The sequence below is a fragment of the Dermatophagoides pteronyssinus genome, unplaced genomic scaffold (assembly GCF_027571235.1).
Source record: "Dermatophagoides pteronyssinus isolate colony J.1.1.1.1 unplaced genomic scaffold, Derpt_VIB-CSIC_2022.12 sq0002, whole genome shotgun sequence".
Classification (NCBI taxonomy): domain Eukaryota; kingdom Metazoa; phylum Arthropoda; class Arachnida; order Sarcoptiformes; family Pyroglyphidae; genus Dermatophagoides; species Dermatophagoides pteronyssinus.
The window spans coordinates 1,920,822-1,942,054 of record NW_027461526.1 but is presented as its reverse complement, the minus strand read 5'-3'; the positions used below and the strand labels follow the sequence as shown (position 1 = coordinate 1,942,054).

Genomic DNA, 21,233 nt, shown 5'->3' with positions numbered 1-21,233 from the left:
ATTTCATGTTATGTCCAATTTTGAATAAAAGCATCATTTTTTCTTTTTCTTTTTTTGATAAATTCAAACAAATGAGAGAACAATTAATGTATTTAGTTGTTGTTAATTGTTCGCAAATAATCTCTTAGCTGTTGTTGTTGTTTACGAACCTAAACTTCTGACAGAAAATGAATGTTTGTTTCCATCAATTTGGCAAATTTGTATGTGTTGTGTTGTAATAAATCTCTTTTTTTTCTCCTCTCTCCATTTACTTTTATCATGCAAATGCAAATACTAATTTTTTTTCTCTCACTCCATACAAACAAATCAAATCATTCATATGGACAAATTGATGTGATGCGTTAAACAATTCGAATTGAAGAAGAAAAAAAACAAGATACGAGATATAATAACGATAATCATATAGCAATGGTTGAAAATCGATCGTCACACATGCTAAGATATATTGACACGCTTGTTGGATTTTCAAGACAATTGAAAAGAATGAAGAAGAAAAAAAATTTTATTTTCATTGCACGCAATGATTCAAATCATTTATGTTTAATGTAGGAAAAAAGAGATTGCACCATTGACAATCGCAGGTGTACATATTTTTATATTATAAACAACATTCCTACAAATAAAGTGAAAAGAAGATTCATCCTGAATGTTATTGTTGTTGTTGTTGTTGCACGCGTTAAAACATTCGTTTTATCCATATAACAATGATAATAGCAAATAACAACTTATTAAAAAAAATTGAATCTACAAGGCGATCAATGATGTTTAAATTTGACAAGCCATAACGAAATCGATATTGTCATAGATTGTGAATAGGAAAATAAGTAAAATGATATGGGCAGATGCTACTCATCATCATCATCTTGAATGAATCTATTCAAGTTTTCCAAGTTCTGGGATAAAATAACATCTACACGTAAAAAAAATTTAAATGCGATTATTATCATTTGATATTAAAGTAATTTCACTTGACTAATTAAACAAAGCAAAAGTAAAAAAAACGCATTCATAAATTGTTTATCGATGATTTTCATTTTAGCAGTTTTTTTTATTCAATTCTCATCATAAATGGAATGATGATGAAAAATGGCCGATTTTTTTCCTGAAATGAAAATCCAGGCAACAAAAATATTGTTGATTTAACTGAAAGTTATTCAATTAATATACACACAGTCACAAACACAAACATATTTGAATAAGTTGTCATTGGTAAATTCGATCGATTTTAGATTGAAATCAAATTTATGTGCGAAAAAAAAGACTAATCAAATAGAAATACTAATAGAAAAATAAAAAATGAAAAAGGTGCGAAATTGAATCCGGCATTTCAATTTTTAAGCATCATCTATCATTTTGATTTTGTCGATTTTCTCTCAGCTCGATATTATTATATGTGCCAAATAAAAATGAAAAAAATTTAAGGGATTATTACACACTTATACAAATGAATTCATAAAGTCAGCTGTTTTAAATTTCCTTCAGTGTCAGTGTTAATGGTCAATCATTTTTTTTTGACCACGAAGCTATGTATTTTGGCTGCAGCTGTTCAATTTTTTTTCAATCAAACAAAAAATCAAAATAAAATACACAACACATACATCAAATGGACAATCAAGGCATCAATTAACACCTAATCAATTACATATTTGAAGAAAAAAAAACAAAACAAAACTATTATTATCATTAATAATGACATTGAAATAAGCATATGCTTTTCATGGTTAAACATCAATCCATGGTTAATGTTGTATCCAAGAAAAAAAACACGAAAAAAATCTTATGTATAACGGTATTCTTTTTCATAATAATAATGAAACGGATATTTATTGATTATGATTATAATTTTTAAAAAAGATGATTCAAGGCCCGTACATAGAATTTTTTTTTAAATTTATTAATTTCAAGGACCTATCACTATTTATTACACTTCAAGATGATAATGTAGAATTCAATCTGCTTCTATTTGTCTGAATGAATCTACCATCATCATCATCAGGCATGCATAATATGTTGGTGAAAAGAAAAAAGGAAATCTGTTCATGTTTGATGATTATATTGTGATGGACTATGCACCTGTCGATAACAGGGCGACACAAGAAATGTCCATATGATGATGATGATGATCCGATCTGATCTGATCGGATCGGATCGAATCGTTGATTATTGCATGTCGCAACAATCATTCAACCATGAGATGATCTTGTGTTTGTGTATGCTTACTGTGTATAGATAATTATCAATTAAACAATAAAAACAACAAATAACTCGACCTCAAACATTGGTTAACTGGTTTTTTAAGCCAAATTGATAGAAACAATCAAGATAGATATAGTCGAATGAACCGGACCGCCATCATCATGATTAAGATTGCAATCGAAACAGTAGCTAAAAGCCATCATCATTAAAAGGATCTAATAGAAATTATCTATGAGAACAAATTATAATCCACATCGACATAAAAAAGATCCATTAGTTTTTAGTAAACAAACCAATCTCTTCATCCAGAAAGAAATTAATTTCCATATTAAAAAACAGACACATACACCTAGAATCGCTAATTCATGATCCTGAGCTTTGAAAATCAGTGAAAAAAATCATCGATGGTTTTTTCATAATAAACAGCTTAATTAATAACAAACAATGTAAATGAAGTGACAAAAAACAACAGCAAAAAATCCAGCCTAAAAAGACAACACAATAAATGGATGTGTGAAAATGTCGAAAGATGCTGACTAATAATAATATTATAAAATAAAGAAAAAAAATAAGAGATTATTATTGAGTAACACATATTGTTAACAGAAAAATACATAATACACACACAGACAGTTAGACTTTTAAGATTGTAAAAATAAAACTTGACTGTTTATTATGTAATGAATATTTGTATGAGTATAGTGTTTGTTGTATTACATAAACATGTAATGGATGATATCATGCCGAGTGTAAAAACGATATTTATATGTCTTGTCTTGTTTGGAATAAAGATGCGACTCCATCATCATCATCATCATTATTATCATTGAGTTATTTAGAATGTCATATTCTAAAAGATGGTATTAAGTGTTGTTGAATGACAAATTAGTCATAATTTATCATGTCAAAGATTTAGTATTCTTTGTTGTTATATCAATAAAAACATAATCAAAAGGATGAATGGCTATTTATACATCAAATTCAAATATAGAATTGATTCAGAAATTGAACAAGCTTTATTATCTGCACTGTTTTGGAAACCAAAAGGTAGTGCAACAAAACAAAATCTGAATTGATTTGATCAAATTTTATGGTTACCAAATTTTCTTTCTGCCTTGTTTTCCATTAACAATAATTACCAATAATTTTGTGCAGGGCGAAGAATAATAATAATGAAAAAAATAGAAAATGTTATCAAGAAACAAATCGGCAAGTGTTAGCACAAATTGAAAAAGAAAATAAGAAGAAAAAAATCAATTGCTCTGCTTGTCAAACAGAAATCAAATTCAATAGCATAGCATCTGCTCGACATTCTAATTCAAATGGACCAAATATGATCAAATGTGTGTATATATTCAGAAATACAGAAATATATTCGATTCCATTCGATAGTTTGATTGAGGATTTTTTTTTCGCTTCGGTATGCACAAAAAAAATGGAAACCACATATATTTGTCACCGAGAGAAAAAAAAATTCATCAAATACAAACTTATTGTTGTCATCGGCGTCATGTTATGTTCGGCTTTTATAATATGTGGCTGATTATTATTATTATCAGTATTTTGTATATCTATTTTTGATTTGTATTTTGAAAAAGGGGTTCAACAGAGTCTGATGGAGAAAGCAGAGAAAAAATTGCTTACATCTGTAGATCATCGAATCCATTCGATGATGTGACATTTATAAAATGAAAAATATCAAATCAAATCAGAATCGAAGCTCAAGGTTTCATAAATTCAATGAAATATAAATGAAGATGGAAAATACATGAACAACACAGCAACAAATTTACACGAATCTGTATGCAAACAGATGACACATCATTTGCATCTCAATTGATTCTTTTTCAATTCTATGTACCATATATGTAATATTTTTAAATGATTGTTGTCTCTAATAAAAAGACGACCAATCGATTCAAACCGATGTTTGAATGAATGTTTGGGAAAAAAACAGATAGACATTTATCATTTCGTGTTGAATGATTTGCAAATTCATTGAGAATTTGATTGAAATACATTATCATCATCATCATCAGATACAATGAATATGTAATTGACGCCTTTAGGCTCCAAATACAAAAAAAAACGAAACGATGATAACATATTTTTATTTCTTTATAAATTTTCCATCACATTATAATACATTAAAATCATACCTAAACTAAAGATGTAAAAAGAAAAAAATATATTCCACATTGGTTACAACATCAAAATCGACAAATTAATAATTCGACATGCTACAATCGAAATGAAATGTATGAATACACCTTTTTTTCTTCTTGTTCTTTTTTTTAAATATACTTATTTTCCACTTAAATCAAGAGCTAGATATATTTGAAAATGAAAAAAATTGTTCCGCCTTCCAATCAATCAGATTCAAAAAAAAAAAAAAAAAAAATATTTTTATAGAATAATTGAATATCATCATCAAAGACAATTGAATAAAAAACCAAAAAAATGATCTATTATACAAATCATCATCATCTGTATGATTATTTAAACGATTATTATTATATGTAATAGATTTAGAATAATTTTAAAATTGAAAATAAAAAATTTGTTCAAATCCAAATATGTATATGGGGAAAAAATAAAACCAGTAGCTAAAAAAAGTGAATGATAAAACCAATGAAAATTATTTTGTAATGCTTCATCTTTCTCTCTCTCTCCCATCATTCACCGAACACATTCACATATTACGAGATAGAAAGATACTTGTTTTTTTTCAATCTCAATTTATTTTTATCAATAATCAAAAAATATCTTTGCCGATAAAGATAAGATAATTCTTTTGTGTGTGTGTGTGTTGTTTTTTTGTTTATGACCAACCGGCAATACCTGTATTCACTTAAACTGTCAAATTGAAAACAAAAATTTGGTGTGTTACACAAGTGTGTATGAGAAATAAAGAGAGAAAAAATCGAGTGTTATTTTATTATATAACAATGAACTGAATTGTGATGCAAAAAAAAATTCTTTTTTTTTCTCTTTGAAGTCATCCAATCGATCTATCTATCTATCAATACTAAATAAACAATGACCATCATCAAATCCATCCATCCATCTATCTTTCTATCCGTACACATAATGCATTGAAAATGTAGACAAAACAAAACAAAACAAAAAACTAGAGATGAGAGATGCCAATAAATCATTACACGGCAACTTAAATCTTTCTATTATATAACTTAGCTTTACACTTTTAGCATATTTGGTCAATTTTTATTTGCAGGCAATAGCCATCATCATCATCATCATATCGAATCTTATTGGGAACCACACATCAACATCCTTATGAAGATGAATTTTGTTTCTCTTGATTTTGTTATCAAAAAGGCGCTAATAACAATCATAATCATCATCATCATCTTGATTTAAAACTTGAGATGATGATGATGAATCCATGACAGTCATCCATGTCAGTCATTGCATCCATCACCATCATCATCATCAAGTAGTTGTTATTCAAGCTGCTACTGGCTGAAGCTTTGGATTTAATTTTTTGTTGTTGTTTTGTTTCTACCAACAACAATCCAACAGCAGGTCGACCGAAATTATCGATTAACAAAGAAAAAAAGAGAGAAAAAAATCAACCGAGAGTTTCAAACTCATCATCATCATCATCCAACAACCATAACAAAAGATGGATAGACATACGGCTTTAGACGACATAGGGCAAAGTGCCAAAAAAAATCAAAAGCCAGATCAGATTTGAGAATTTCAGTGTGTGCAGTGTTGTGTGTGTGTGTCTGTGTAAATGTGTTAGCAAATTATTATTAAACTAGAAAAAAAGACAGGTAGTCATGTTTAGCTTCAACTTTTTAAGTCTATTGTCCGTAGATTTTTCTGATATCAAGTAAAGAAAATCAAATCAAGCTTGTGTTTTTTGTGTTTGTGTAAAAGAGAAAGAAAGAAAGATAACAACATTTGGGTCGGTCGTCATATAATCACATGCATCATATGGCATCGACATTCTGTTTTCTGGATTTTATTTTTCAATTTCAACGTGATTATTTTCTATTCATCTATCAATGGGGTGACAAACTATGTAGTTATTAGTGGTGTGCGTGTGTGTATGTATAAAGGAATACCAATCCAGTTGACACTCGATTAGATGATAATTAGTCAAAAACGAATGAATGAATGAAAAAAAATAATTTTCAACATCAATCAATCAATCAATCAAGGAAAATCCTCATTATACACAGGCGCAAATATTAGCAAAATTGAATAGAGCGTCGAAATTGTATTCCGAAAATAATTATTCAATCAGCAAAAGTAAAAAAATACAGCACCAACACAATCATCATCATCCCAATCAATCGATCGATCGATTGATTGATTCTTTAATTTTTTTTCTCCCGATTATTGGTGGTTTATCGCAAAGTATATATAATAGATTTTGTCTAAACAAAGAAAATAACAACAACAACAACCACAGATGAATTTATTTCACTAATTCTCATAATAATGGAATGGATAGATAGATCAACGACAGCGAATCATCATCATCATCATCATATTATTGTTTTGGCTTTCTCTAGTCATTGTCATAGGGAAAAAACCGAATTGAATTGTATCGTGCTTATGTCATAATGTTTTCGAATGTTTCTTTGCCGATATTGCTGCTATAGCTATGACAGAACAACTCAACACAAACATAAGTAATCTTGGTTTGAAAAAAACGATTCTAGGTTAGAGATTTGTTGAGGTTAACAAATGAAAGAACTTAACTCTACGAATGCAGAACAGCAATTAAAACTTTATTATAACATTCAGTAAATATAAAAATGTATAGTTCTAAAATATTCGAATAATAGAACATTTAAGTTATAACCATAGACACAACATTTTCCCCCTTTTGTGTTATAACATTAAATGTTCTTGATAAGATCAAAAACAATATCTGTTGTTACAAATTGCAACAATTTTCTAGACCCATTAAACCATACGGTTTTGCATTTCTTTAATTGATCACTTTCTTTTGTTATTTCACGAATAAATTCATTTTGACCAATTGAATTCGTTTCATTATAGTTAGGAATTCTTTCAATACATTTATATCCATATCGAATTGGTGGTACACCTTTATTAATACGTGATGAACGTCTTGGTTCAGCCGAAATTTCATTTGTTGAAGTTGTTGTTGTTGAATCAGTAGAATCCAATTCTTCATTTTCATTTGTTTGTTCATATGATGATTCATTTTCATAATTAGATATAAAATCATCATTATCTTCATTACAATTCATTAGATCAAAATTTGATGATGATGTGACTTCAGATAAATTTTCCGAATCAAATCGTTCATAATACATTTTTCTTTCATTAAACTGAACATTATTTGATATTATGATATCTAATGTTTCAGGATTCAATAATCGATAACATCCAATTTTATTTGTGTATCCGATGAACATAAGTCGTTCAGACATTTGCGGACATTTCACTTCACAACCAAAAACACGTAAATTATCATAATTTGGCTGTTTCGAATATAGTTTTTCATATGGAGATTTTCCATCTTTTCGAATCCATGTATTGATGACATAGATTGCCGAACACATTGTTTCTGCCCATAATTGTTGCGGTGCTTTTGCAGAATTCAGCATAACTCGAACTGTTTCAAATACCGTTCGGTTCATTCTTTCTACCACCCCATTTTGTTGTGGTGAATATGCACACGTCAATTGATGTTCAATATCATTATTTTCACAAAATGTTTTGAATTGATTATTTACGAATTCTGTACCTCGATCAGTACGAATCGATTTAACTTTACATTTTAATCGTTTTTCATTCTGTTCAATAAATTTAATTAATTTATCTGCAGCATCAGATTTCGAAGCAATAGGTATTCCAAATACAAAACGAGTATTATGATCAACAATCAACATACCATATTTGCTACCTTGACATGATGAGACCGGAGCCTGCCATGAAATGACTATAACCACAACTTTTGAATGCAGCTTTAACGGAAGATAACCAATGTTTTAAATTTTTACCATCATATTTCACAATTTGCGATAACACATAATTTTCATGATTAGATTTTTGTCGAACAACTGGTGAATTTGTTGATTGACCAATCAATTGTTGATTATCAACACGCTCATTTTCGATACGGGAAATACGTTCATTGAGCTTTTCCATGAAATTGACAAGTTTATCAAAAGGTCCAGGAGTCTCGCCATCGTTGGTTGCCATGATAACACATGAAAAAAATAAACCACGTGGACTGCTACCAAATGTTGAGGTTAACAAATGAAAGAACTTAACTCTACGAATGCAGAACAGCAATTAAAACTTTATTATAACATTCAGTAAATATAAAAATGTATAGTTCTAAAATATTCGAATAATAGAACATTTAAGTTATAACCATAGACACAACAAGATTCCAATAGTAAAAAATTTAAAGCCATGTTAAGTAATAAAAGAAACATAGGTTAGATGTAATTTTTTGAAGGAAAGAAAGAAATGGAAATTAATTTCATCCGAGTGTGACAAATTGAACATAGAGCAACAAAAACGACTGCTACTACAATTTTAGAATGGAATTATCAATATTAAAAAAAAAGGAAGAGCAATAAATGGAATGAATGAATAGAAAGAATTTTGTTGTTGAAGACCACCGAACAATAATATAAGGGATAATAATAGGTATTAGCAAAGTTTGAGTTTGAAATGAATAGAATCAAATCATGTGATCATTATTATGGTGTAATTAACATTACATGAATTCGATTCGATAATATAAATGTGATATATTAGAATTTAGGTATAAAGACAAAATAATCTGTTTTTTTTTCATTATGATGCATACATTTACTGATTTAAGAGTTGACTTTATGTGTTGTGAAGAATAATCACAACATCTGAAATCAACACATAATGTTATATGGTGATTCTTTTTTTTTGATTAAATCATATTCGATTAGGATGCTATTTTGTGTACATCTATTTTTGTTCGATACAACATTCGTGCAAAAAATGTATCTACATGAAAAACACGAAATCCTCGGGATACAAATCATTTAACAATGACACAGACAATGATGATGAAAAAAAGAGGAAAAATTTGCACAGGTGTTCAACGTTTTCTTCAATGATGATGATAATCAAATAAATGGATAAATTTTTGTTAATTTTGTGAAGGTTAAGTTTGTACGTTTTTGTTCGTAAATTTTCGATAAAAATCATGCTGATGAACATTTATTATAAATGTCACCAATGGATAATCATCAATTTTTTTTCTGAGAAAACAATTTACACCGATCAAAAGTTTGGAATCTGTTGTGGATAAATGAACATTTTTTTTCGAATTCCGCTTAACGAATTAAAATAGAAATGATGATGATTTTCAATCAATTCACGGATCAGGAGAGCGAAAGAGAGGATTGAATCAAAAATTGAAAAACAAAACAAAACAAAGAAAAACTCAAAAAAAGATATATCTAGCCAAGCGTATATTTCATTACGAATATCACACTAAAATGAAAAAAATCTCGATCAAAAAAACGGACAAAAGTAATCTTTTCTGATTCGAATATAATACTTATTATCAATTACGATCAAGTATGAGATAATGAAAATATTTGGACAACAGAGAAAAAAAAATAATTCAATGAATGTGTCATTCGTAGAATAGGGTATGGGAAGTACTAATATTAAAAAAAAATATATATCTTTCGATGTTCAAAATTGTTATTCTGTGAAAAGATGATTCGGATTCGAATGAATGGACGATAAAAATACGAAACATCAGATCAAAGATTTATTATTGAATATTAGAGAAAAAAGACATGTTTTTGTATTTATTATGACATGAAGATTCTTTTGCTTTAATCATTAATACACACACACATGATAAATAATGACAATCCTGGCTAACATAAAAGATTTCACTGTGGTTGGATGATTGTGTCACACTCTAAACGATGAAGTTTTTTTCTCTCTCTTTTTATGGTTGTTGATGATAAATAGACAAATAGAATTTTTTTTTTTGAAAAAACCGCTTCTTCTATGATATTTGGATGACTGATGCTATATTTCTCAACATTAAATACAAAATCACTATTTACAGTACGGAAAAAAGGATTTGACATTATTTGCTGTCATTGCCATTGAAATGATCGAAAACGTTTTTCTCATCAATTCAATTCAAATATTTCATTTTATGGATGTTGTTGTTGTTTTAAAATTTTTCTTTCTTCAAAAGAAAACAAAAAATCTGGACTTTATTTCACCTTGGACAATAAACAATGAATGATGATGATGAAAAATTGAAAAAAAAACTTGGATCCATCATCTCATAGAAATATTAGAAAAGATTTTGACAAAGACAATCTTATTATATTATGATTAATTCGTCATGCATATAGATGTCATTTTTTGTAGTACATCCATCCATTCGTTTATGAAACAGAAGATAAATGAAATGAAAAATATGACCATCAAATCGAATACACCCAAAAGGAAATATGTTTGCGTGGATATCTTTATGGTGGTAAATATGATTCGATAGTAATATTCAATTGTTATTCATTATTGGTTAATAATGAATAATGTTAAAGCCAGGTAGCATTTATCTAAATAGTAACCATAACCACAATTGAATGATTGTTACAATTTATTATTCAAAAAAATAAAAATATTAAAGCTACCTAGAGGATCAACAAAAAAAAACGAAATTGAATGACGAATTACTTGTAATAATCAAATGGACAGGCATATTGTATTTTTTTTGTTCATTTTATTGATGTAATATAGTAGTTTTAATTGAAATACCTATATGAAACTAACTAAAACGCATCCGTTGTCATCATCATCATTGTCATTTCGTTCCACATATTGACTTTTTTTGTTGTAGTTGTTGTTGTTATTATTACTGAAAATGTATTCAAATTGGCCATCTCCCATGGATTTAAGAATAATAATGATGATGATGTGATGTTCATTTCACCAAGTGTATGTTTGTGATTATTTGTATATTGTTTTTTATGTGTGATAAGAGACCGGGTGATGGAAAACCAAAAAAAAACCAACAACAACAACACTAATAGATTTCATTCGTTCATTGAATGAATGAATGGATGATGGACAAATCTCACGCCGTGTTGCTTTTCTGGCCATCTCCATCCTCATCATCATCATCAATCCAGCGTATCGAAACGTAAACATATCGAATCGAAAGCTAAAAAAACATACCCATACACAAGGTGAATGAAGCAAACTATAAATTTTTGCCAATCACACAGATAAAATAAAAACAAAACAAGAGATTTCCAACCACAACTGAAAACATATAAAAATAAATTGAAATGACAACAAACAAACCGAAAAAAAATCAGACCATAGGAATAACTCACACCTCCTCCCTTCCTGTTTGTCATCATCGTTATTATTGTTATCTTGTCATATACTCAGATTTTAAAAAACAAAACAAAAACAAAAAAGACTTTCACCCGAGAATCAGCCAAAAGAAAAAGACAGGAAAGAACTAATAATAATTTAGCAATTTGGACTCGCATCAATTTATCCTTATATGACAATGTGCTTATTATATACAATGTATATATTGGGGGAGAAAACAAACCACCGAAGTGATGAATTAAGGAATCCCAACAGAAAAACAAATGATGACCTTGCATATTTTCTACAACTTTTCGGTTTGGTTGTTGTCACATTGTTTGCTTTTTAATAAAAAATGAATATTTTTTTCAAAAGAAAAACATTCACTATTGAAAATGATAATGATGAACTGAAAAATTGAAATCAAATTTAGTATTGATTTCGGCTAAATTTTGTCATCATCATCATATAATACAAACACATCAACTTAAGTGGACAACAACAACAATTGTAAATTGATCCATATGATTGGAACAATAAAGATTTATAAAACAAATATGATCTTTGGTGAAAAAAATGATTCAGTATTTACATTTAGGATAAATGATTATTGGTATGTATTTTATGTTGTTGTTTTTTTTCATTCATTATTATTGTGGGGGGTTTTAGATTTAAAATTAGTGTTAAGCATGTATGTGTGTGGCAGGAGAAAAATTCTTCTTTTTTTGTTGAAAAAATGAAGAAAATTATCGCACACCTTTATTGACAAAAGTCTCGACATTTTCAACATACACAACCACCATCACCATATATGATTGAGATTTGCAAACAAACAGTGGTAAGGATAGACTTTTTTTTTAACTTCTCAACAACAGGAAAAATATATGTCGTGTCCTTGTAAATATATATCGGACTTGTAATATTTGACCGATCATTTCTTTGGGTTAATCGCGGCATTCAAGATTTTTATTTTTATTTTTACTTTCACGTCTTAACGAAAAACGAACAAACGAAATATACAAACACACACAAGATCAATAAACGTTTTTTTTCGTTCAACATTAAATATTTGGTCGACAATCGATGAGTGAGTGAGTGCAAAAAAAAACTCATTTTTTATTCTGGATTTGTAAGCTAGCCCTATGGCATTAGATCTGGCTTTTCGGTGATTTTGTTTTTTTCCTTCGAATTTCTTATTGAACAAGGTCAGTCAGATTGTCATAATCAGTCGCGGTGTCTCTCAACTCTCTTTCGTTTTCTATCTCACACATAAACTCTATTGATTCATTCGGCAATCAATCCATAAATGAAGAGAGTTTAAAGTGAAATAATAAAAAAAAGGTAATTCAAATCAATCTATCTATCCAATGTGAACAGAAACCTAAATATAATAACAATCGATTGGACCGGACCTAGTCAAGTCATGTGTGTATACAAAAATCAATGACAGAAATGGCAACAACAACAAAAATAAAATCGTTCTATCCATTCGATTCGGAGCCATAATCATTCATACCATGAACATGTTCAAAAAATATGACTCTAACAATTTTAAGCTGATTTAGCCGTCAACAATTTTTTTTTCTTCATTGATCATCAAACCGTTGATGATGAGCCTTTACCTTGTACCTTTGTTGATATTGTAGTTAGTATATATGTGTGGCCAATGTACCTTAAGGCAATAATGAAAATCAGGTAATATTCAAAACCAATTAACCATTCCAAAAGGGGCTACAATGTTTCAACAAAAAAAACAGTTTTTAGCTAGGCTTGGTTATTATTATTATTTTTTATTGGATTGCACGTCAATCTATCCGAAATTTGCTTTTACTTTATGTTTGCGATAATTCTTGATGACGATGATGATGATGGCTGTCAAAATGCCAAAAAAAATGTTGAATTGAAAAAAAGACCCAAAGAAAATGCTGAAAAATAAAAGGATTTTATTTGAATACCGAAAAACAATACAAGAAAAAAAAGGAACTAAAGAGTTTTAATCATAAGTGTTAGAAAGAAATGTAAATGTATAATAATATAAATTCAACTTTAATTATTAGAGACAAAGTCAGCAATATAATAATAATAATAATAACAATAAGAAGAAATGGAAAACTCTAAACCGATGTAATCGGTTCACATTGTTTTATTAACATCTTCAAACTTTTATCCAATTCTTATTTCATTCTCTTTATTCAATAATATTGGTCCAACAACCAAAGCAAAATAAATGGAACATGGCTAGTATATAAAGACAAGAATGTTAATAATAATATCATTAGCAACATTCACATTTACAGTCATAGCTAGACAAAGCAGCAAAGATGATTATCTAGCTTCAAGATTAAATTAGCACTTTCTCTTTGAATGAATGATGTTTTTGATGTTGTTTTCGTTTCTTCAAAGAGTTTTTGCTTTTTTTTTCTTTCTCAATAATTCAAGTACATTCAGCAAAACGAACAAAGGTAAGAGTTAAGTCTATCGTTGGAACGGAAAAAAATGTTGGTTGTGTATAATTCGAATAAAATTCTGTGTTCCAACAATAAAAACACATACACAATGTCCACCAGAGAATAATATGTATGTAAATCACATTCTTATTGAATATACATTAAATACGAATGTTTGTGGCAAAAAAAAAAAAAAAAAAATTCTTAGCAGTTTTTCATCAAAACATTGCCACTATCATTCTACTGAATTCTTTTTGCACAGTGTATAATGTAGAAACGATGTTTTATTCGCTTTTTCATCCCTAATCTTTATCGAAGATTAACAGAGGGAAAAAACAATGAATGAAATCGGTTTCTGTGTGAATGTAAAGTGTACATTGCGCGCATATAAAAATATATGCAAACTTTTTTTTTCATTCAGGATTTTTTTCACGGTCTTTGGAATTCTTTCTATATGAGTGGGTGGGTATATTGATCTAACATTTATGGTTGCATACCGTTCGGCTATTATCATATTGAATCACAAGTGAATATTTAACTCAATGACTAATATATAATAATTTTAATAAATGGTAATTCTTCTTCTTCGTTTAATAACCAGAATTCAAAAAAAACTATGAACCACAAGGATTGTCTTAATTCTTATCAAATACTTTGCTACTACTACGACTATTAATGCTACTACTTTGTCCAAAAAATTAGAATCGTATCGAATTGAAATTTGTGGATTTGTGAATGACTATAGTGAATGAATGCAATAGAAAAAACAAAAAAAACAAAACAAAACAAAAACCGAATTGAAAATAAACGACGATCAAAGCATACACATAACGATATCATCTTCATCATTATCAATGGAATCTCAAAATAATCGAATTCCAAAAAAAGAAAATACAAATACAAATAATAGGGAATGCAACAAAAAAAAGTTATATAAGCTTGCAGCAGCAAAAATCTGCGGAAATAGATTTTTTCCATTTTATTTTTTTTATCTTCTCATTCATTTTCTATTATACAAACGATTCAAAAGGATATAAGATTAACGATTACTGTTGTGTGCATCTACATGCACACACACACACACGTATCAGATTCATCCATTCATTCATCCAAGAGAGCAGCATTGCAAAACTAAAGAATATCGGATCAATTTCATTTCGGTTAACGAGAATTTTGGTTGACACTGGGTATAAAACAGCACATTTGGCCTAAGAGTATGCGCTATTTGAAAGCTGAGAATGAAAGAAAAAGAAAATAAGCGGGAGCTAAAAAAACGATCACATGGATGGATGATCAATGATGAGGATCATCATCATCATCGGGTTTTTATTTTCAATTTCGACGATCTCAGGTTTGTCATTATAATGTATACAGAAAAAATTGGAATTAATTTAAACCGAATAGCTTTGGGATAACGGTGGTACCCCCAAAGGTAAGGCAAAGAATTGGCAAACTTATAAAGTAACCAAAATGATACAATTGTTTCGATTTTTTTTCTCGCAGATTCTTCTTTGTTCACGGTCGAAAGATTCTTGTTAGAAGCATGAATCTGGATTGTAATGGATGAAACCAAAAAAAAAAAAAACCAAATCAACCAGCCAAATATATTAATATAACCATGTGTGTGCGTGATGGATATATTAGCATCGACAGACGAATTGTATGTTTTCAACGATAGATCGATTACTGCTGCAAGGTAGAATGACGATTCTTCTCCTGTTTTAGATCTTGAATTATCAATTTCTAAAAATGCATCAACCGAAAAAAGACTATATTGGGATCAAATTGAAGAGATTTTCCAGGACGAATCTATTTATAAATGGTAGATAGATCTTTTTTTACTGATTCTGTATGTTTATCTATCGACTGAGAAGGTAGACAAATCCGGGAAAATCTAGTAAATCCGCCAGATGTTATAATATCCACGAATTCAATCATCCATTCATCGATGGTTTAATGCATGCAATCATATTTTTAATATGCTGAGGACATTTTTTTTATTGTTATTAAAAGTTATCGTCAAATACAATCGGAATACAATTATCAATGAGATTTTTAAAAAATGAAAAAAAAATTTCGAACCAACGGTACTTGCAACGATAATTATTCACCGGTAATTGAATCGAGTCCATAAATGAATCCGTTTCGATTTCTACTCACATGGTCATTTGCAGCGGCAGCAGCTGCCGCAGCAGCCGCTGCTTCCGTTAATGGTGTCTGAGTGTTGGCGGCCACCCAGGCCTCAGCAAAAGTTTCCATCATCGATTGAAAATCCATTTCGATTCAAACTAAAGATGAATAATAAAAAAAAGGACTGGAAAAAACAGTTCCGTTTTTAATTTAAATAAATTTGTTATGTTTGTCACTTAGAACAACATTTCATCACAGACACCATACACATTCACGCACAGATTTCGAAAAAAAGAGACCAGATAGAACATAAACAACTAAATAATGATATGTTTGGCATTGTTTTTCGGTTTCCTCACAAATTAAAGCACAACAGTTTGGTCGATTGAAGCAAGGAAAATTTATCGAATCTTTTTTTTCAAAATACCATTTATACACGTACACACAGAAATACAAAAAAAACAAGTAAGAAAGAAAAAAACAAAAACATGGAACACAATTTACAGGTTGTAGTTGTTAAATTAATAAATCTATGCTGGAATATTCAATTGGATAACCGGATTGGTTTTAGAAAAAAAAACAGTATGATGGAACAGACGAGTTTTTTTCTAACTGGCTTGAAACTAATGGAACAATCAAGTATGTATGAATGAAATCGAATGTTAACGAAAAAGAATCCAAAACTTTCAAAAAAAAAAACAAATATAACTTTAACGAAGAACCATTACCAATCACGGCCAGACTTTAACTGAATATAACACGATAACATGCACACCGATTCAAACATGTTATTCGAAAATTGAAGATAAAATGGCGCGCCATTGAATGTTATGAATGATAGCAGTATCTTTTCAAACTAATATCAATGATCCTTAAATGAATACTTATGCTACTACTACGACCGGCGAACAACTCCTCTTTCTATCCTTTCTCTCTCTCTCTCTCTTCATTCTCTTAGGGATATATGAATCTGTATCCGTGCTTTATCAGAGTATGGTTGATGATGATTGTGGCTTCGATATTCATCCTCCTCCTCCTCATCATCATCATTTTCATCAAATAGAAAGAGGGATGAATAAGAGAATTACCTGGACACACATTTATTTAAGAAGTCAGTGTGTGGCTAAACCCGAGCAGTACATTTACGCATGCCGATGGGGTAGAGTTTGGACAGGCACAACGCCGAAATGATTAGATGCAATTAGAGAAATGGGCGTTTACTATGCTGGATACCTTTGCATGATAAGATGGCGATTCGAAAATTCTTAGCTACCGCTTCTCTTTTTTCCCCATTTCATATATATATCGATCCATCATTATTATTATCATTATAATCATTGGTCTTAAGTTCCAATAGCGACTTAAAGTAAAGGGCGTATTTATTCGGGCAATTCTATCTCTAGTTGTTGTTCACAATTAATCCTGTCAATCAACTTGATTCTATGAACAAAAAAAAGGTATTGTGGTAGATGTCGCCTTCTGGTGTGACGTTCCAGAAACAAATGCTAATTTATGTTGTCTTGGATTCTTTCAATTCCGTATCGAAATGAATAATAATTATTTTGGTAAAGTCATTAGTATTAAGCAAATATAATCATAATTGATCTAAATAGATCGATCGATATCCAAAATGACAAATCACAAAATGGAGAAAGAAAAGTAATGAAAGGAAAAATAGCAATCAGACCATTCTGAATGTACTGAAATCAATCGATCAAATGACGATCGATCAAGTCAGGTTTGTTCTGGTTTGTCTTATGACGTCGGCGCCCAATAACTTATTGAAGGTCTGAGATCTTAATCTGAAAAAACAAAAAATCGAATCACAATACAAACATGACCAATGAATTGATTATAGCCGATTAATTATCTGGATATGGATTTCTGCCATACACAATATGACAGCCAAACAAGTCTTTTGTTTTGCCTATCTTTAAATCTCATCGGTCATTGGTGAACCATCGTTATCGTCAGCAATGTCATGCTGAAATATCCTGGTTGATGCATCATCTATCATAATCCATTATGGCAAGCGAGATTAATCACTCATCATTCATTCATTCATCGGATTCAAATCGATTCTAATTATTCATTGCTCATTGCTCATCATCATCCGATTGATACTACTACTACTGCCAGCCATTGTCTTCTATTTTATTTGGTTGTTTTTGTATCATATAAAAAACCGATAAAACCAAACAAAATCCAATCAATCCGTTCAGCTGAATTATTTCAAAGCCAAATAGCTATACAATTGGACGAACTTCGTGACTTAATCAGCTTCAAGCACCCAAAAAATTGTTAAGCTCGAAATGATGATGATCATCATCATTGAATAAAAAAAATTCGTTTCAATTATCACGCAATATATATCCTCGCTTTCTCTCCCTCCTTATCATTCATTTGATTGTGGTTGTCAATTTACCTAGCACAATTGAGCCATGGTCATCGATTTAACTTACATTAATTTTGATCTTTGTTCATTGTAAATTGTACTCAGGTTACCTTTACCTTATATCTTACAAAAGATGCTTGGATTGACTATTGGGTGATCCATTTTTTTCAAAGCATTATTATCTATTCTCATCTTGACGACCTTTACCCATGATAATGATGATCATCATCATGATAACGATGAATGTGTGTATTGTGTATCTATTTTATGGTAATCGATGTTCGTGTTCTAATAAAATTTATTATTTACCTTGGTTAGTTTATTCACACACCAATAGCCAATGATCGTATTTGATTATCATCATCATCGACCAAAATCATAATGGAAAAAAATCCTCAAGAATTGAAAAAAATAAAAAATAATTTTCAATAATAGCCATAGCAATAACACGGGCACATTAAAAGCTATATCACCATTGAGCATTATTGTTCATTCTTCTGTTGTTATTTGGCTGCCGAATCTCATCCAATTCATCATCATCAAACGAATCAATGGTTAGATTTTCTTCTTTTTTTTGTTGTTGTTCTTATTCCCATCTATCGACATCGGTTATGTAAACAGATTACCGAATTGCTTCAATGTTAAGAAAATCAACAGCAAACCAAGCAAGATACACTTATTTTGCTTACTGAATATTCATGCTAATATCATCTTTGTTATTGAATGGATTCCATCATCATCATCATTATCGATGAGAGTAAAAAAAGCCGGTCATTCTTCTTATTTGGAAAGCAAGATTGAGCGAGATGTAATTGGTCCTATCATTTAGATTTAGCTTTGTGGATTGTGGAACCAATAAAAAAATCAATTCATACATCGGCCATTACCATAGTAAAATGGCATCACCATTCACCCATGTGATTATCGTGATTGATTGACGAATAAGCGAACGATGGCATAGAAATAATTTCAAATGGGTGCAAAGAAAAAGAGAATAAATATAATCATCTGAGCCTATAATATTTATTTCAATACACATACACACGATGAATCAATTTTGAATATATGAAAACTTCTTATTGCACAATAAGACAATTTCATCTACAAGTATTAATAATATAATGATGATGAAAAAAGTTAATCAAGTAAATGAGCTTTGCCAATTAAGAATTTTTTTTCTTCTTTATTTTTGAATAATAATAATAAATATTGATCATGGTGATGGTCATTCATTTATGATGATGATGATAGTGATGTACATTATGGTTTTATACCTGAGTATTCAAGTTTATTATCGTTATTTTTTTATCGTTTGATTTGTGCAACTTGATGATTTCGGCTATAATAATAATGATGATAATAATAAAAATGACAATTGATATCGATGATGATGATGGTGATGGCCATATCATAGGCATCCAACATGTTGATGATATGATCTTTGATTTTTTTTCTTTTTCATAGCTTTATGACTAATTAAATCAACGTAGTCAACTCTGTTGATGTCTTTACTATTATTGTAGGTGGAATTGATGATGGCAATGTCCCCATCATCATCATCATCGTCAACATTGAGCTTCTGTGATTCTGAAATGATGTAAAAAAATCAACAGTTTTTAAAGAAAATAAAATAAAACAAAAAAATATCGTCAATCGAATAAATAAATAGCCATAAACTAAGAACTGTTGAACGATGATGTCCATTGTCAAAATGGATTTTTTTCCTTTTGATTTACATGTTGACCATGGAAACAAAAACAAAAAATCAACTCACATCCGATTGATGTTCGTTTTCGTTCATCAATATCGATACAGTATACATGCAAGCAGTAAAAAAAATTTCTCATTTTCTAAATAATTTTTTTTCTATTTACAATACTTTCTTTGAGAAGAACGTTGAAGAATAAATATTTATTAATTTTGTCGCATGCAAGCGAATATTAGTGACAATGTTTGTTGTTGTTGTTTGTTGTTGACGAATTTTGGACAAATGAGTTATCCAAACAGTTATGTTGCAAAATGGAAAATTAGCATTTGAATTGAAAAATTTTTTTCGAATTTTTTCCACCATCTCCTATGAAGATCAGAATAAAATGAAAAATTGTGATACGAATTTGCTTCAGTTTTCGATGTTGATTGGGCAAAGTTTGTTTGTGATCGTTTTTTTTTGTTTTTTCCTATTCATTTATTTGCCATTATCATAATCATCATTGAATCCTAGGAAAAAACGAACTATTTCGGACGAATTTCAGACAATGATGATAAAAAAATGCGAAAAAGATTTTCTAAAGATCCTACTGCTATTAGTGTATGCGGATAGCGTAATGTATGAACTAATTTACATCTAAATACACACTTCCAATGTGCAACTAAAGAGGATTGAATCATCTCAAAATAGAAAAAAGGAAGGAAATTCACTACTAGTAGGCTTGCTGGACCATATAAACCCGGCAACATGACCCATGTACACAACACTCAAGCACTCATTTTACACCAGGCAATTCAGGCAAAAGCATTCCTATGTTCCTGTATACCGTATTCGTGGTTATTATTAGCTTTGCTATTATTCTTGTCCGAAAAAAAACACAAACACACACCATGATCAGGCCAAACAAACACGACCAATAAATGCAAGAAAATATCATTGATAATGTGGTGATGTTTATTTGTTTACTTTAATGTTCGAAACGGTTTTTTAATATTGT

At 29.7% G+C, this 21,233-nt stretch overlaps 1 protein-coding gene and 1 long non-coding RNA gene across 2 annotated transcripts in view; one reads left to right on the top strand and one right to left on the bottom strand.

The window, feature by feature from the left end:
- The window catches only part of dve (SATB1_N and homeodomain domain-containing protein dve), a 101,881-nt gene extending 84,993 nt beyond the window's left edge, over positions 1-16,888 (bottom strand). The window contains exon 1 of the mRNA XM_027342094.2: positions 16,164-16,888. Within this exon, the coding sequence (XP_027197895.1) occupies positions 16,164-16,280 (117 nt within the window). The 5' untranslated portion in view covers positions 16,281-16,888. The remainder of the gene's footprint in view (positions 1-16,163) is intronic.
- Positions 11,163-16,533, top strand: LOC142646227 (uncharacterized). The gene is made up of 3 exons (XR_012847201.1): positions 11,163-15,354; positions 15,408-15,435; positions 15,507-16,533. It is a non-coding gene; the product is annotated as an uncharacterized LOC142646227 (long non-coding RNA).
- Positions 16,889-21,233: the final 4,345 nt, after the last annotated feature.